At 37.6% G+C, this 15,047-nt stretch overlaps 3 protein-coding genes across 7 annotated transcripts in view; all 3 read left to right on the forward strand.

The window, feature by feature from the left end:
* The window catches only part of LOC136259038 (DNA-directed RNA polymerase III subunit RPC6-like), a 46,058-nt gene extending 40,290 nt beyond the window's left edge, over positions 1-5,768 (forward strand). For all 4 annotated transcript variants that reach the window (XM_066052447.1, XM_066052445.1, XM_066052446.1 and 1 more), the window contains exons 7-9: positions 4,723-4,833; positions 4,885-5,058; positions 5,560-5,768. In XM_066052447.1, the coding sequence (XP_065908519.1) occupies positions 4,723-4,833; positions 4,885-5,058; positions 5,560-5,637 (363 nt within the window). In that variant the 3' untranslated portion in view covers positions 5,638-5,768. The remainder of the gene's footprint in view (positions 1-4,722; positions 4,834-4,884; positions 5,059-5,559) is intronic.
* Positions 5,769-6,230: 462 nt separating this feature from the next.
* Positions 6,231-12,434, forward strand: LOC136257667 (charged multivesicular body protein 2b-like). The gene is made up of 8 exons (XM_066050935.1): positions 6,231-6,391; positions 6,571-6,769; positions 6,826-6,867; positions 9,355-9,460; positions 9,512-9,558; positions 10,179-10,281; positions 11,942-12,048; positions 12,203-12,434. The coding sequence occupies exons 2-8, from the start codon at positions 6,635-6,637 to the stop codon at positions 12,296-12,298; spliced, it is 636 nt and encodes a 211-aa protein (XP_065907007.1). The 5' UTR covers positions 6,231-6,391; positions 6,571-6,634; the 3' UTR covers positions 12,299-12,434.
* Positions 12,435-12,559: 125 nt separating this feature from the next.
* On the forward strand, positions 12,560-14,637 carry LOC136257666 (T-box transcription factor T-like). Of its 2 annotated transcripts, none has more exons than XM_066050933.1 (7): positions 12,560-12,777; positions 12,843-13,113; positions 13,215-13,352; positions 13,419-13,489; positions 13,569-13,636; positions 13,731-13,838; positions 14,311-14,637. In XM_066050933.1, the coding sequence occupies exons 1-7, from the start codon at positions 12,575-12,577 to the stop codon at positions 14,469-14,471; spliced, it is 1,020 nt and encodes a 339-aa protein (XP_065907005.1). In that variant the 5' UTR covers positions 12,560-12,574; the 3' UTR covers positions 14,472-14,637. The 2 variants fall into 2 exon arrangements, with proteins under 2 accessions (XP_065907005.1, XP_065907004.1); XM_066050932.1 differs by having other exon boundaries at positions 13,731-13,850; positions 14,311-14,576.
* Positions 14,638-15,047: the final 410 nt, after the last annotated feature.

Raw genomic sequence — 15,047 nt, forward strand, 5'->3', positions numbered from 1 at the left:
ATTAGAGACACAATTCTATATTTAGCCTAGATTACTCACGTGATAGAGCATTTTTGAATCTAAAGAGTGACCTGCTCTAAGTGACAGATGACGCTACGAATCTACTGCCTACGAGGTGATAAAGTGTTAAATGTACCAAGTTTATTTTCACGAGTCAATCACACTAGATCTTTGTACGGCAGTGCAGTCTATTTTTTTTTACTTTGTCAGTCAGTCAGGTGGATCAGTCACAAGTTTACAAGTTCTGCTAGCAAGAAAGACAGGTGGGATTTCATGCAATGCGTGACATTTGAATTTTGCAGAATGAAGTGAGTGAACACGTCATCCTGTCAGCAGTGTGCTAGGACTGCAGCACAGGCTGTGGCTAACGTAAAGTAACTTGTATTTGCACTAAAATATTAACAACATAGCTCTACCGGACTGTGGATGAATTTGTTGGAGTACAGTTGTGGCACGTGCGATGATGCTCGACGAATATACCTCCATTGAATCATTGATAAGTGATAAGCAATTAGTACTGAAATAGTTACGTAGCTAGTTGTGTAAGCTGTAATAATAAACATCATATGTTGGCTAGCTCACCTTGGGTCATTAGCTTTTTTTTCAATCATGAATGATTTTGAGCGTTTCGTGGGGCCATCCCTGCCCCTCCACCTTCTGGCTAGCTATGCCCCTGCATGCAGCATATAGGAAAAGTGTCTGAAATCCATGCATGTTACAGTACGTGAAACATGTATGTTGAGGAGATCCAGTAGGTTGCATGTTACATGCATGGTACGTGTGCATATTTTGAACTGGGTGTATATATACAGTACATGTACAGACTGTATGTGTCAGTTTACACAGTTGTATAGACGAAATAGTGAATAGTGCTGTTGCCAAACTGACAATAAATTGTGCAGAATCAACTGCCTACAGTATATAAAAGATTAATTTTTGATATAATTTTCTGATAATACGGTATGTACTTTATGCTAGAAATGTTCCTTCTTACAGTAGCTGTAAATATTCCAGATTTTAATCTTTTTTTTGTAACATAATTTTATTGATGAACTTCTAACAGAAATAACAACACCAGATGTACAGTATAAGACTTTAATTGTATGACAAAATAATGCCCTAATTAATCATTTCTCTGAGTTTTCAGCTACTGTCCATTACACAGCCAGTATGTACAGAGAAGAAGCATACAGTATATCAAGTTACATTGACTGTTGGGTGAGATTTATGGACTTCGCTTCTTTTTTAGGGACTTTGCTTCTTTTGTAATAATCAATACATGAAACCGTTGACTAGTTGCTGTAAATTGACATCTTGCACTGCAGTGAAAAAAAGGGATACAAAGGAGAAGGACGAATACGTAAATCACATGATCTATATATATACAGTGTATGAATTGTACTAACTGCGGTATGTAAGTACAGGCCCCAAATTTGAAATAATCAATCCCATAGTGTTAGCCATTAGGAAGTTACACTTACACTAGTTAATCACTAGGTCTGTTAGTGGATAATTCTGTTGAATAAATAAGTTGATGTGCTATACTTCAGGTGCCATGCAGATCAGTATTTGTACCTTATAGAAGTTTGGCCTTTTCATTTCTGCCAAGTTTAGTGCGAGTTATGATCGATAATGTGAATTTCTATTTCCTCTGCTACTAACGCTACACACGCACAACTTGATAACTTTTGCTCTTATGAACAACTTAGTTCAAAGGTTTAACTTCGTTTTCCATAAGGTTTAGCCGCTATACTGCACTGAAGATGTAAATTGTTGGTTATTCAACCTTATTTCTAAATTATCTCCCAGCCCTATTTACTACATGTATTACACTGTACTGGCAGGTGACTGCACATAATCTCCCATGAGCGCTATAAACAGTTCACTAGATGAAAAGATTATCTAGATACCTAAATCACCTATCGTAAATAAGATAATGAATTTGCTTATCGAGATAATAGTAAATCTTTGTAATCTATTGTAAATCAATTACATTCAGATAGAAAACTTGTGGAAAGGTGTCAAACTAGTTGATGAAGTAATAAAATTTCTGACTTCACAAAGACTTAAGTCACTGTATGTCAAAAAAAAAATATAAAACAAAACAGTCCTTTGATGTCCTTTCATTATCGAGATAATATCCGACTATCGAGATAAAATGGTTGTTACTTATCGAGATGTAGCTTTTACTGTTATCGCACAGCCCTAGTAGTAAAACTCTGTAAATGCTCCAAACATTCCTAGGGATACTGTAGACAGACCACTTGACTTTGGAAATGCTAAAGGGCTAAGTTCTGTGCAAAGGGAGCATGACCAAACAAGTGGGTGTGGTCATACAAGTTGACGATGAATACCGGAAATTGAACAATTATGCAGCTGCTTAATTAGTAGCTTTTACACTACTGTATGTATGCCAAGTGAGTCTTACAAGCCATGCAAGCGAATTGAACATGCAGTGTTGTGTTTTGAAGTTACTATCATTTATTTCTTGCAACATTAGAGTGACTAAAACGTACCATATTTATGTTAATCGATAGCGTTGTAATGTTGGCTATGGAATAAGGAGTAGATGAAGTAATTTCTTCAGAGCTTGTCAATCGTTACCAATTAGATTCCTGATAGACGAAACAAAGTCAAATAAATTTTTTCATTCTAAAATAAGATTAGCAGTATACTGAAACCACGCTCAGCTGTGGTGATTCTGTTTTTATCTGCTGAAAGTTGAGACCACATGCAGTTATTTTTGTTTGTTTGTTTGTTTTTTTAAAGGTTCAATTTGTATGTGATCAAAGATGTAGTGTAAATCAATCGATGCATTAGTTTTTAGTGATGATATCGCTATCTTAGGATATCTGGGGAAAAGATTTTGTTTAGGATGCCAAGATAAACCATCTAGTGTGGTCAAAGGGATGAGTACAAGAGCTACATAGCTACTAGCTATATAATGTAGTATCTGCATATATGTCTTCATGTTTACACAAAAATCTGCCACTATGGTGTCTTTGAACATTATGAAAATTGTATGAGAGACAATTATAAGCTACATGCATACTATCTACACTTCACAAGTGTTACGTATGTGTAAATAGTCTAAATGAAGACTACTCTAAGTCTCAATCCCAATAGAATCATGCATATTATGCAAACATGTAAAAGTGCTCTAATTTTGGCTTAAAACTTAGTTCATCAGAGGAAGTGGTAATTTCACGGTGCAGAGTAGGCATAGTAGATTGAGTGCAACTGAAAGTACCAGCAATAGAGTGGTGCATGAATGAAGACCAATACTCTAACATTCTGAAATTTCATTCTTGCAGCAAATTGAATGGATACTAGTACTGTAAATTAAAGTAGTGAGCGTAATGGGGAGTCCATCAGATAATACTGAAAATATGAGGTGCCTAACTGCCTTAAATGTTGAATTGATTTGCCCACTAGTTGTGGCGAGCCCATCTCCATATTGGGAGAGAGACCAAAAGTTCAGTGTAGCTGTATAGCTGCAGCCTACTGTATGTAGGCTATGCTTTAGAGTTCACATTAATAACTTTATATTATGAACCCCTGATTAAACTATGTATACAGGCAGAATTTTTCAAGGGACAAATTTTATGTTTCTTTTATTTACCTAATTCCTGAAGTAATTGTGACCAGATTTTGTAAAAGTAATCCAAATTGCACATCTGACAAATATCAAACTAACACCACCAGTGGATCGCTATACTACCATTAACTTTCAGCATTACTCAAAACTACTTGAGGCTGATTTTAAGGACGTCTTTTTCTGGAAACCTTGAGTGGTGGTTTCTGGCCTTGAGAATGACCCAGCGGTGTACTGGTGGATGGCCTGATAGAGTTGGCCAAACATTTTCTGTGTTTATTTTGCTGCATATCAGCCACTAAGAAGCCAACACAACCCTATGTCTGGACTTTATTTATGGTCTGCATCCATTTTGAAGTCTATCTCTTGCCCACCCCCTTCCTTTGTGAGCACTTGTGATACTACTTCATTCATGCAACTGCTCAGATTTTCATGGGAAACTCTACAAGTAGTGGAAGTGGTTTTGAGGTAATAAATTGACACATCTCTTGTATAAATTTCATAGGTGTGCTCAATGTCATTATAATGGCTTGAATTATTTAGTACCACTCTGCGTGGGCAGTTCAAAGGCACCGCCAGTGCCATAATTTGTATATTGCACTGCTGCAGACCACAGCGAGTGCATTATAACTTATAACGCACTGGTTGCAGTGCTGTAGACCGCAACAAGTGCATTATAAGTTATAATGCACCGACCGCAGTGCAATATATAGATATTGCACTGGCTGCGGTTTTGTGCAGTATAGCACAAGTGCCGGTGGCCAAGACCACTACAACACCTCACCTAATAGGTGGAAAGACAGTTCACAGATCACTAGAATTCTTTTATAGTCTGACATGTAAAGATCGATTGTGGGCCATAACGTCACCAATATGTATAATGTTTACAAGCAGCCAATGGCAATCGAAAAAGCCAACGCAGAGGCCACAACTCTAGTCTACATATATATAAATGTACTTATACACCTTACTAGTCTGGTGTCATCTTAGCCCAGATTAAACTGTAGTCCACTTCGACATACCCTTGCTGCTAATGAGAATGGTAGCAAGAGATAGATGATCCCTATTGTTCTACATTGGTATATTGGCTATTATACAGTAATACCTTGATTGTATAATTCATTCAGACATTCAGAGCTAATGGAAATGAAAACTTGGGACCAATGGCAAAGATCAATGCATCCTATGCATCAGCTGAAGAAGTACATAGATTTATCACTGAACTAGGGATTAGCAAAGTAAGTAATTAGCTACTTTAATAAGTATTATTTTCAATAGTCTGCATGTAGATTGAGTTATCAGTGGATAATATTGATCAAATTCTAACTACGCTCACTTATGATGATAAGGTGGAGGTCACGGTTCAGTTAATCACGGCAGATCAGCAAGTCAAACTGTACCGAGTCTCGAACCAGTTCATTTCCACTACTGGAATGGTGTACACTCCTTGTGGAGTATGTCCGGTTAGCTCAATGTACAGCATATTCACAGACCCATAGACTTAAGACATACAGTAGGTAATGATCAATGGTGGATCCAGCATATATAGGAAATGCCCTCTGTATGCATGGCTGATATTGTATGCACTGTAACCGTATTTAATTTCTAACATGCAGCAATAGGGATACTCCTGAGCCTCTAATAGAGCAGTCAATTAGTCTATTGAAACTATACCAATCTACCCTTATACATTTTATTGACACTATACAATGACAATTTTCAATGGTACAGCAAACTTAGAAGATTATTATAACAGATTTACCATGAAATCATCTTTAGATATCTGCTAGTTAAACAAACATTTTACAGGGTGTATATTGTACTTGTTGGTCATGTTGTATCATTGGTGTACATGTGGCTGGCAAATCACCACTTTACTTTTCACTACAGTGAAGTTTCATTTAAGTTGTTATAGTGGTACATGTAGATCTGTGTTATATGTGTACTTGTTTGTTTTGCTTTAGGTAATATCTCAGTGTCATGACGATGCCGCAATATCACCCAGTACTTGCAAGTATTTGACAGATTGGCTAAAATTTTGACACCTTTGTATAATTACCATCAGTGGATGTAATTATGTTTCATTACAATCTTTTATCAATTTTATCATGTACATGTGATTGTAAACGTTTTCTGTTTTAGAAATATTTGTGCATGAAGATTGTAGCTGTTAGCTGTTGGTTATGTAATAGGGACCAACCTGATTATTAAGGTGCCCTGATTTTCCAGGGACCATTATCAAGCATGTAAATTAATATACAGCTCATCTTCAAGTGCCCCGATTAACTAGCTAGCTACCCTGAGATTCAGGTTTAGGCTGCAGAAGTAAAGTCTGATAATACCGACTGAAATTGTGGCATGACCAGCTACAGCAAATACAGCTTCAAACTCTTTGGTTCAGCAAATAATACTATCACCCTGTTATGTCATCTTTCACATCAGGACTGAAATGGCTAAGCTAGGACTTTTACTTCCTGGGTTTTGCATCCACACATGTACACATAATATGGCTAAAATCAAGTTGGACCAGATTTTAATTAAACTACCTGTGAAAGGTTTCAAAAAAATCTCTGCCTATTTCACGTGCAGGTGGCTTCAGGGAGTACAATATAGCTAAGTCATCATCACTGCAGCCTACACACACTCGTGACCGGAAGCTTCACACTTAGCATGCACTTAGTCAGCACGAAACTCTAAGGTTACCCAGGTGGAAGTTCGATTGTGGCTTTCGTAACTGAAGAAGTCGAAACCCGTACGCATTATATTCGTAGAGTTTATCTCGGACATAATCTATGTGTGAGTTTTTATTTACGTCAAACTGTACATGTGGGTACAAGGGCACACCTTTAACTGATCCGTGACATGGTCGTAAAATTTCGGCCCTTATAAGGCAAAGCCTGTCAATGGGGTAATTGACTTTATGTTTACGTGCTATGCATGGTAAACTAATTTAAAAGCATGTAATTTTACCTTAGATGTTGGGCTGGCTAATCTAGGGGTGTGCCTGACTTTAACTGCATAAAGATTTTCAAAATATTAATGCCACTTGGCAAAAAGCAAGCACCTCCGATGAGCACAAAGGACCAGTTGCGAGGCCAGCAGAAAGTCATACGTGGTGCACAGCGTCAGATGACAAGGGACCAACAGCAATTGGAGAGACAAGAAAAGCAACTTGTAAGACAAGGAAATTTAAGAAGCCCTGAATGGTGTTTCATCTGGTATATTTATAGGAAGCTGAAATTAAGAGGGCTGCAAAGCAAGGAAACAAACAAGTATGTAGATAAATAAGGTTGTCATAATTATTTTGTTATGTAATTCCTTTGAGATTTGCTCTTGGTTAAGTGCATGTGTCATGATGTGTGTGTGGTCTTTTGTTGTAACCACAATTCAATTAGGTTGCTAGGAAGAGGTAACCATGGCAATTAAGTAATAGTTTTCATAATGAAGAGGAAGTGGCTCGACACACCTGTTTCAGTTGTATTGACACCTGCTGTATACATACGCATAGCTATTTTGTGAGATCATCATCGAGTAGTATACTTGTGCATGTGTGTGTTCAAGAAGGTGATGTCGTCCCAGAGATGCAAACAGTGTGTTAATTTTGTTGTAAACATGCTTTGAAAAACAGCAAAGTGGTACAGGTGTATTTGAGGCAACTAATGTAACGAGTTTGAGCTATGCGTATAGGATGTTAGCAAATGACACATGTGTGTAAAACATTTGTATATCCTTTGGCATGGGAGTTAGTAAAACGCGGAATAACGGAATTGCGGAATAACGAAATAAGCAACTTATCTTTTGCAGATTATGCAAATAGTTATATGCTCTATAGCAATCATCCTTTATTCTTTATTTACACCTTGCAACAGCTCTGCATGGCACGCCACGGCAATCAATGATGGAGAAACAGCAGCTGGGTGAGCGAGTACAATGGACGAGTACACAACCAATCACCCTAGAACGATCTACCTTCGCTAAACTACTTATCTATACTCCTTAGTTGATATAGCTACAAAATGCCAAGACCTAGTTCTATTCTTAGATTAAACTAGCTGCCCTTCATGTGCATACGACCGAATTTATTAGAGTCACACTACTATAGAGTTCAGTAGGTAAGTCCAATGGTTGTGTGTCTTTCAATGGATTTCAAAACTCTTCAGGTTTGAATCAAGAGTGTAGGTAAGTAAGTTTAGCGAAGGTAGATCGTTCTAGGGTGATCGGTTGTGTGCTCATCCCATTTAATGCTCGCCAGCTGCTGTTCTATCCATCACCGTGGTGTGCCATGCAGAGCTGTTACAAGGTAAATAAAGTATAATTACTATAGAGCATATAAATATTTGTACAATCTGCAAAAGATAAGTTTTGCTTATTTCGTTATTCCGTATTCCGCGTTTTACTAATTCCCCTTTGGCACAACATATTATACTGCATTAATGCCAAAGGCAAAAGAATGATTACTTTGATCTACAGTGGATGTCTTGTTAATAAATACTAAGTGCACCACCATCCTTAACGACTATCACTTTAATGTTACAATTAGAATTATGTGGTTATAAAAGTTTTGATCATGATACCTTATACATTGTTGGATACTTGTAATGGAAACTCTTTGTACCGTAACAAGCACTTTTGGGTTGGTACTGTATTGAGTTTTCCTGTTTCTGTTCCTTGTTTCTCTCTGTTTCACAATGCAAATACATGTGCTTTGTGTGTGTCTGTGTGTGTGTGTGTGTGTGTGTGTGTGTGTGTGTGTGTGTGTGTGTGTGTATGTGTGTGCACGTGTGCTTTGCTTTACATTTGTGTGTACACGTGTTTGTGTGTGCATGTTTCTGCATTTGCACAATTATGTGTTGTGTGTTCACGCACATGTGCATGCTAGTGTGTATGACCTGATCACCATGTGGTGGAGACTCTGGGTATTATCTAGCATTGGCCTTGCAACAGCAGGGCTTATATCATGCATACAGGTAATATGCTTTACTGAGAAGGTGCCTTTTGCTGGTCATATAATATTATCCTGCTATTGACTATGGTCTATCCGCAACCTATATGTTGTCTACTTGAGTTTGAAAGCAAAAATTTGTGCCTAGTAGCTACAAAGATTTCATATAATAACTTGGCACATTCCACATTTAGTACACACACTCACTGTACATGTAATATTTATCATGTTACTTTGTGAAGTTATTCAAAAATTAGTAAGTGATCCTGTGCCTGAATCCTAGCAGATGTAATATATAACTTCATGTCGAAGGCTCATAGAAGAGTTATTTGCTAAGTCATTTGTATCCGGATTTGTGAAAAGGTACCTTTTTTGCAATCAAAATTTGACCCATTTTTTGAACTTTGAAGCTTCAAAACTGTGCTAAGAACAAGTTTGTCAGTATACGGAGTCGAGTGTACATCATTTTGTTTGCAGGTATATAAAATGTGTGGAAGAGCTTTTCACAAATCTGGTCACATTGATTATACTGTCTAATTAGCAGTTTGCCAACTGGATTCTTTAATGAGTCGCTAAATATTTTTGTTAGCCAAAATAAAATAAACACAGCACTGAGATGCTGTATGTATTACAATTTGTTTGGCACTTATATGTAATGTTTATGTACAGTACCCCAGTGGAATGGAGGTGACAACATGGCAACGAGGTGGTCACTGATTTACCATGTTCCCAGGAATTTAGATAGCAATCGCTTTGTTGATGTTGTCACTTATCTTCTATGTGTATGTTTGTTCCACCAGTGTTTTCCATTCTGTAGTTATTGAATGTGTTGGCCAAACAGCTGGTGGCACTGCGGAAGCAGAAGACGCGATCAATGGTAGTAAATTCCAAAATGACAGGAATTAGCCATCAGCTTAAGGCAAGTAATGAGTGCTCCTTTCACCTCTTTGCATAAGCTTTTTTTTTGCAGGTAGCACAGACCACTTCAACAATGGCTGGAGCTTTGGGAACTTCAACAAGGGTAAGACTAATTTGCCATTTGATTTCTTGTACATTGATATTGCATTTTGCTATTCAACATGTTTAAATGATGAAAAAATTTATTCTAAATGAAATTTATAATTTTTTTACTTGGCAGGAAGTATGCTGTTGACAAGTCAGTTCTTTGGCAATAATTTTTCAGCATGCTAAGTATCTAGTAAATACTTGTTGTGTGCTGACAACAGCATAGACTTTGCACATCCACTTTGACCCTAATGTTAATGTTGCATGTCCAGTCAATATATGATCATAAAGGTCAGTAAACAAGTTAAGTTGAACAGTTTTTCTATTGCTAAAGCATCTTAAACAGCTATGATGCACATACATTAAATGTGTGCCCTTATGATAGTGCAAATAACTATGCACATGTATAATATAGAGATTATCCAGTCAGTATTCTTCAAGTATTGTTACTGTTGCATGTACTAGTTATTTGGCTGTAATTGCTATGCCAATATTATAGCATTATGTGAGAGCTGAAACCAGAGCTGTGAAAATTGATACAGCTTAATTTTGTGGCTTGTGTTATAAAATACAATGGATATCTTCAGTAGTATATGTACAGTTTTCTTTATAGATATATTTTTCATTTTCCACTAGGCAATGGCAACAGTGAATGCAGCCATTAATCCTTCTCAACTGCAGCACACGCTACAGAGCTTTGAACGAGAGACCACAAAGATGGACATGGCAGGAGAGCTAAGTGAGTTCAATATCACTGAAGTGAACTATCATGCTTCAATGGTGTATAGAAAGTGAATGTAATGTATTGCGGTAGCCCTGTGTATTGTACTTTATTGTCAACATACTGCAACTGAGTGGTAGGTAGTTTTTAATCTTATATTTTGAAAACAGGTTTTTAGCTACAGTCAATTAGAAGGCAGTTAAGGGTGTGTAACTAATACTAATCAGGGTGGAAACCATGCAGGTTGGGTCAATATATCACATGCATCCAGGTCTTATAGAGTATCCAGGTCTCGAAATAGATAAATTATTTTGATGATGTGATGTGGAAGTGTATGTGCCACAGTCTAGTCTTGCAGCCCAGCCCCTTTCATGAGCCATCATCCATGCTCACTTATTATAAGGATTCTCTGCATGCCTACGTGGAGTCATACACACTATAGCTAACTGATTGTTATTGTGCAAGTCAGTAAGCCAGCTTCTTTCATCAGCCATGCCACATATTGAAAATGCACGATGCTGTCTGTAGGCATTCATATGAGCTATGCTATTTAAGTAGTTAGGAGTGGTTAAGTTTATAACCATACCCACTTATAGGAAACATGTTTACTGTCTGTGGAACACTGATCATTAATTTACACCCAGAGCCATAATTTATACCAGAGTGTCCAAAATGTAGCTGCTTGCTCTGAAGGTATTAATTAAGCCTGGATCTGACCTGGATTATTATCCGAATCAGCTATTGGTGACATGATTTCAGCCCTGATTATAGAGCGGTTGCACTAATAATTACTTTAGACACGCTTAGAAAAACGTGTGGCAAGAATCCATTGCCACATTGCATGAGAATTGCATATTCGATTCTACTGCCACAACGCAAGTATGGATAGCTTAGATACTACAATGTTACATTCACCTATTATAAGGTATTAATATACTAGAAGGACGAGAGCGTAGCTGGTCTGGTTTCTGAAATTACGATAAAATTCTGCTTTTTACTAACACGCTCACGAAGCCAGGTGCCTATTCACGTTTACCAATGTGTTAAAAGAGTTTTTCTGACACAATTATGAAGAAAGAAAGCAGTTTAACCTCGCTATTTCAACTTACGGGTGAACCTGTTTCGAAAATGCGTGGGCAAATAAACACTATTTTTGCCATGTAGCCACAAAGCAGACCAACTATGCTCTCACTACTCTAGTATGTTAGTACCTGATAACAGACGATTATCAACACTGACGTAGTTTGGCTGTTAGTCACTCTACAATAACAGGAAAATGAAACACGCAATTTTCCCAGCACCTGGCTGTACAAATGCCGCACGTTTTGCCACACGTTTCAGTTGAATGCCGCACCTGTGACGTCACATGCAACCACTCTATACACCAATTTGTGCATACTTATAGTACATTCTCTACAGTTTGGTGACTTGTTAACCTTAAGTATTGTGTGTACTTGAGCTTTAAGTTTAAAAGTTTACAAAATTGACATTTACAGTATAGTTGTTAGTAAAACTTATTGGATATTAACACATTACATTGATTTTGCAAATGTGCATGCTTGATGTTCAATAATAAATACGTAGTCCTAATGGTGGCTTTATTAATTTTATTCCACACTTTAAATGCACAGAGTAGTGATTTATTTTAAATAGCATATTGTGTATTACGATCAATTAGTGGATGAGACACTTGATGACATACTTGCTGGCTCAGATGAGGAGGAAGCAAGTGACCAACTAGTTTCACAAGTACTGGACGAAATTGGTCTGGAGACAACATCAAAGGTTGGTTAATACAGTATCACTATACACACAGTGTATATAGTATTCCTTATGTGTTGTCTGGGCTGGTTTTAGCACTTTGTATGAAAGTGATACAGTATAGCATGGTGGTTTTTGAGTGGGAGTGTCATAAAAGCTTTTTCTCCTTCCTCTACAGCTTGCTGCCATTCCACAAAAGAAGCAAGACCTGGAATTGCCTACTTTGGATACCACTGCAGACCTGGAACAAAGACTGGCCAAGTTACACAGCTAGCACAACACTACACCCACAAAACCAGCTCCTTGCTTCAAGGAGGTCTTATTTTTCAACAACAAAGTCACGCAACTATTCTAAACATGCAATTTCGTTCTGTTTACCGTTTTCATAGGGAATTACCGCATCATAATTATGTAAGCTGATGGTTTGGGGCGTAACCGCATGAGGAATCGCGTATGACCTTAAAGCTGGCACTTAAAGCTGGTTGAATGCGGCGAGTGCTTTCATTTTATGCAAAAAGTTTCCTAACGGTTGCGTGAGAAATTTCTTACTATGGCTAAAGAAAGTGGTACGGTTTCCATACACCACTTGCTAAGTGGAGAAACTGCAGTAGATTCGAAAGAGTTACAGAAGTTGTTAGCTACTGAAGATACAGATGTGGATAAAAAGGAGGTTGCAGTCGAGCTCGAAGATGACGTTCTGTGGCGCCAGTTTCACGAGCACACGAATGAAATGATCGTCACAAAAACTGGGAGGTAGGGCTCGCAATTGCGCGCGCTTTGCAAACGATTTTGATCTACGCGCATACTTATCGTTACAGACGAATGTTTCCAGTCCTCAAATTCAACTTGTCCGGCTTGAAGCAAGATGCAATGTATACGGTGCTGTTAGATTTCATGCCTGCTGACACACACCGATGGAAGTATTTGAATGGATCGTGGGTGAGTGGTGGAAAAGGGGACCCTCTACCTCCATCTTGTGTCTACGTTCACCCTGACTCACCTAACTATGGATCACATTGGATGAAGCAAGCTATAAGTTTCAGTAGGGTCAAACTCACCAACAAAATCAATGGAAAAGTCCAGGGAAAGGTAACACATACAATCATCTGTAATATGCTGTGGCTTATTTAGCTATTGCTGTTTGTTTCTCTCAACTAATATTATTGAATTACTGCATAATTCTTTTGCAGATGATTCTCAATTCACTGCACCGCTATGAACCAAGAGTTCATATATTACGGGTGGATGGTAGTGAGCTTGTGAAAGTGATGAGTGTCTCAATTGCTGAAGCAAGATTCATTGCTGTCACAGCATATCAAAATGAAGAAGTAAGTTGTAAAATACTCAGCTATCTCAGTTGACATTATAATGATGTGTTTTGTTTCTTATTGTAGATAACGGCACTTAAGATAAAGCACAATCCCTTTGCAAAGGCTTTCCTAGACACCAAAGACAGTAGCAGCCGGTAAGTTGTAGATTGTGTACAATAAGAGTTATTGTACATCACATAACTAGATTTATTATTTTGTTTATTCAATTTATAGGATAGAGAGATCCTCTGTCAACAATTATTACACACCCTCACCCCAGATATCATCATACTCACAACTCAGTAAGCAGCAACAACAATAACCAACATACACCCCTGTATAGCTATAGCTACAACAACATGGTGTTTTAAGTGCATGGTGTTTTTTTCTTTATAGCAAATTCAAGTGCTGGCTGGGTATTATCATCACCTCCAATGCTCACATCAAGAGAATCTCAGTATATCCGACATGCTCCTTACCCATCACCAACACTCCATCACAAAGGTGCTGATCCCAGTGAGTACTCCAATGATATGTGTTTGTACACTCACTATAGATGTGTGTGGCCATGTGTGTACTGTTAATTGTTCCTGCGTAATGCATTGTATTTTGATTTCACCGTAATTACATCATTTTTAAGGACCCTTAGCTACCACAATGTTTTGTGTACATGTTAGTTGACCTTCATGGTTTTCTAGGATATAATATTTAATATGTTGTTAAATGGTGGGTGTAGATGAGGTTTACACCTGGCTGTCACATTAAGTTTGTGTACTCAGCATGGGGCATTATAGGAATGGTGTACCGAGCAACCCCATCGGCCTATTCTTTTGAACTTTACTCGACCGATTATGACTTGTTTACTTGTACCTTTAGATTTGTTTTCTTAGTTACTTTGCATGGTTGGCCATTGTAGCTTGTGATAGTATAATGTGTTGTATACATTTGTATTTCATATACTATATTTTCTTCACAGTTCCATTGTCTCCTGGATTGCAGAGTCACAGTCCCACACACTCACCCATCCCATACTATCCCACTACTGCTGGTTTTTCTGCTGATTGCTTTCAGTTGGGAGCAAGTTTTACATCTCAGTCACCCCATCAACTCTCCTGTGGTGGAAACCATTTCATCTAACTCTGAAAACATACATGATGCAATGCAAACACATTATTACATTAGCAACTTTATGCAATTCTGGTGTATATAATTATTTTTGATAAATTATTATTTTTACATGTAGTTGGGCATTTTATAATGTTGTAAGTGTATAAATGCTCATTTTGTAACTACAAGAAGGAAATGGTTGCAGTTTTGGGGCTCCATACGTAGACTGCATATTCATATTTGCTTGCTTGTGAGGTTTCATTTGAAATGTTTATTTAAATATTGAAAGTTGCAATTGCATGCATACAGATTATTTAATTAACCTTTGCCTGCATGCATGGACAATGAATGATGTACATGGTGACATCAAACATTGATAGTTTGCAAAGGTTGTGTACAAGTCATTCGTGTATGGAGTTTCTACTCTGTACACGAATGACTATAACCATGTGGACATTCAAATGGAGCATCTGTTTAATGAAGGATACTTGAGACTATCATTAGCTAACTGTGTAGTCTAATTATAGATCACTTACACCTATACTGGAAAGGTATACATTATCTATGGTGTATAATTACTGGAAAGGTATACATTATCTATGGTGT

This window comes from Dysidea avara, chromosome 6, assembly GCF_963678975.1.
Source record: "Dysidea avara chromosome 6, odDysAvar1.4, whole genome shotgun sequence".
Lineage (NCBI taxonomy): Eukaryota > Metazoa > Porifera > Demospongiae > Dictyoceratida > Dysideidae > Dysidea > Dysidea avara.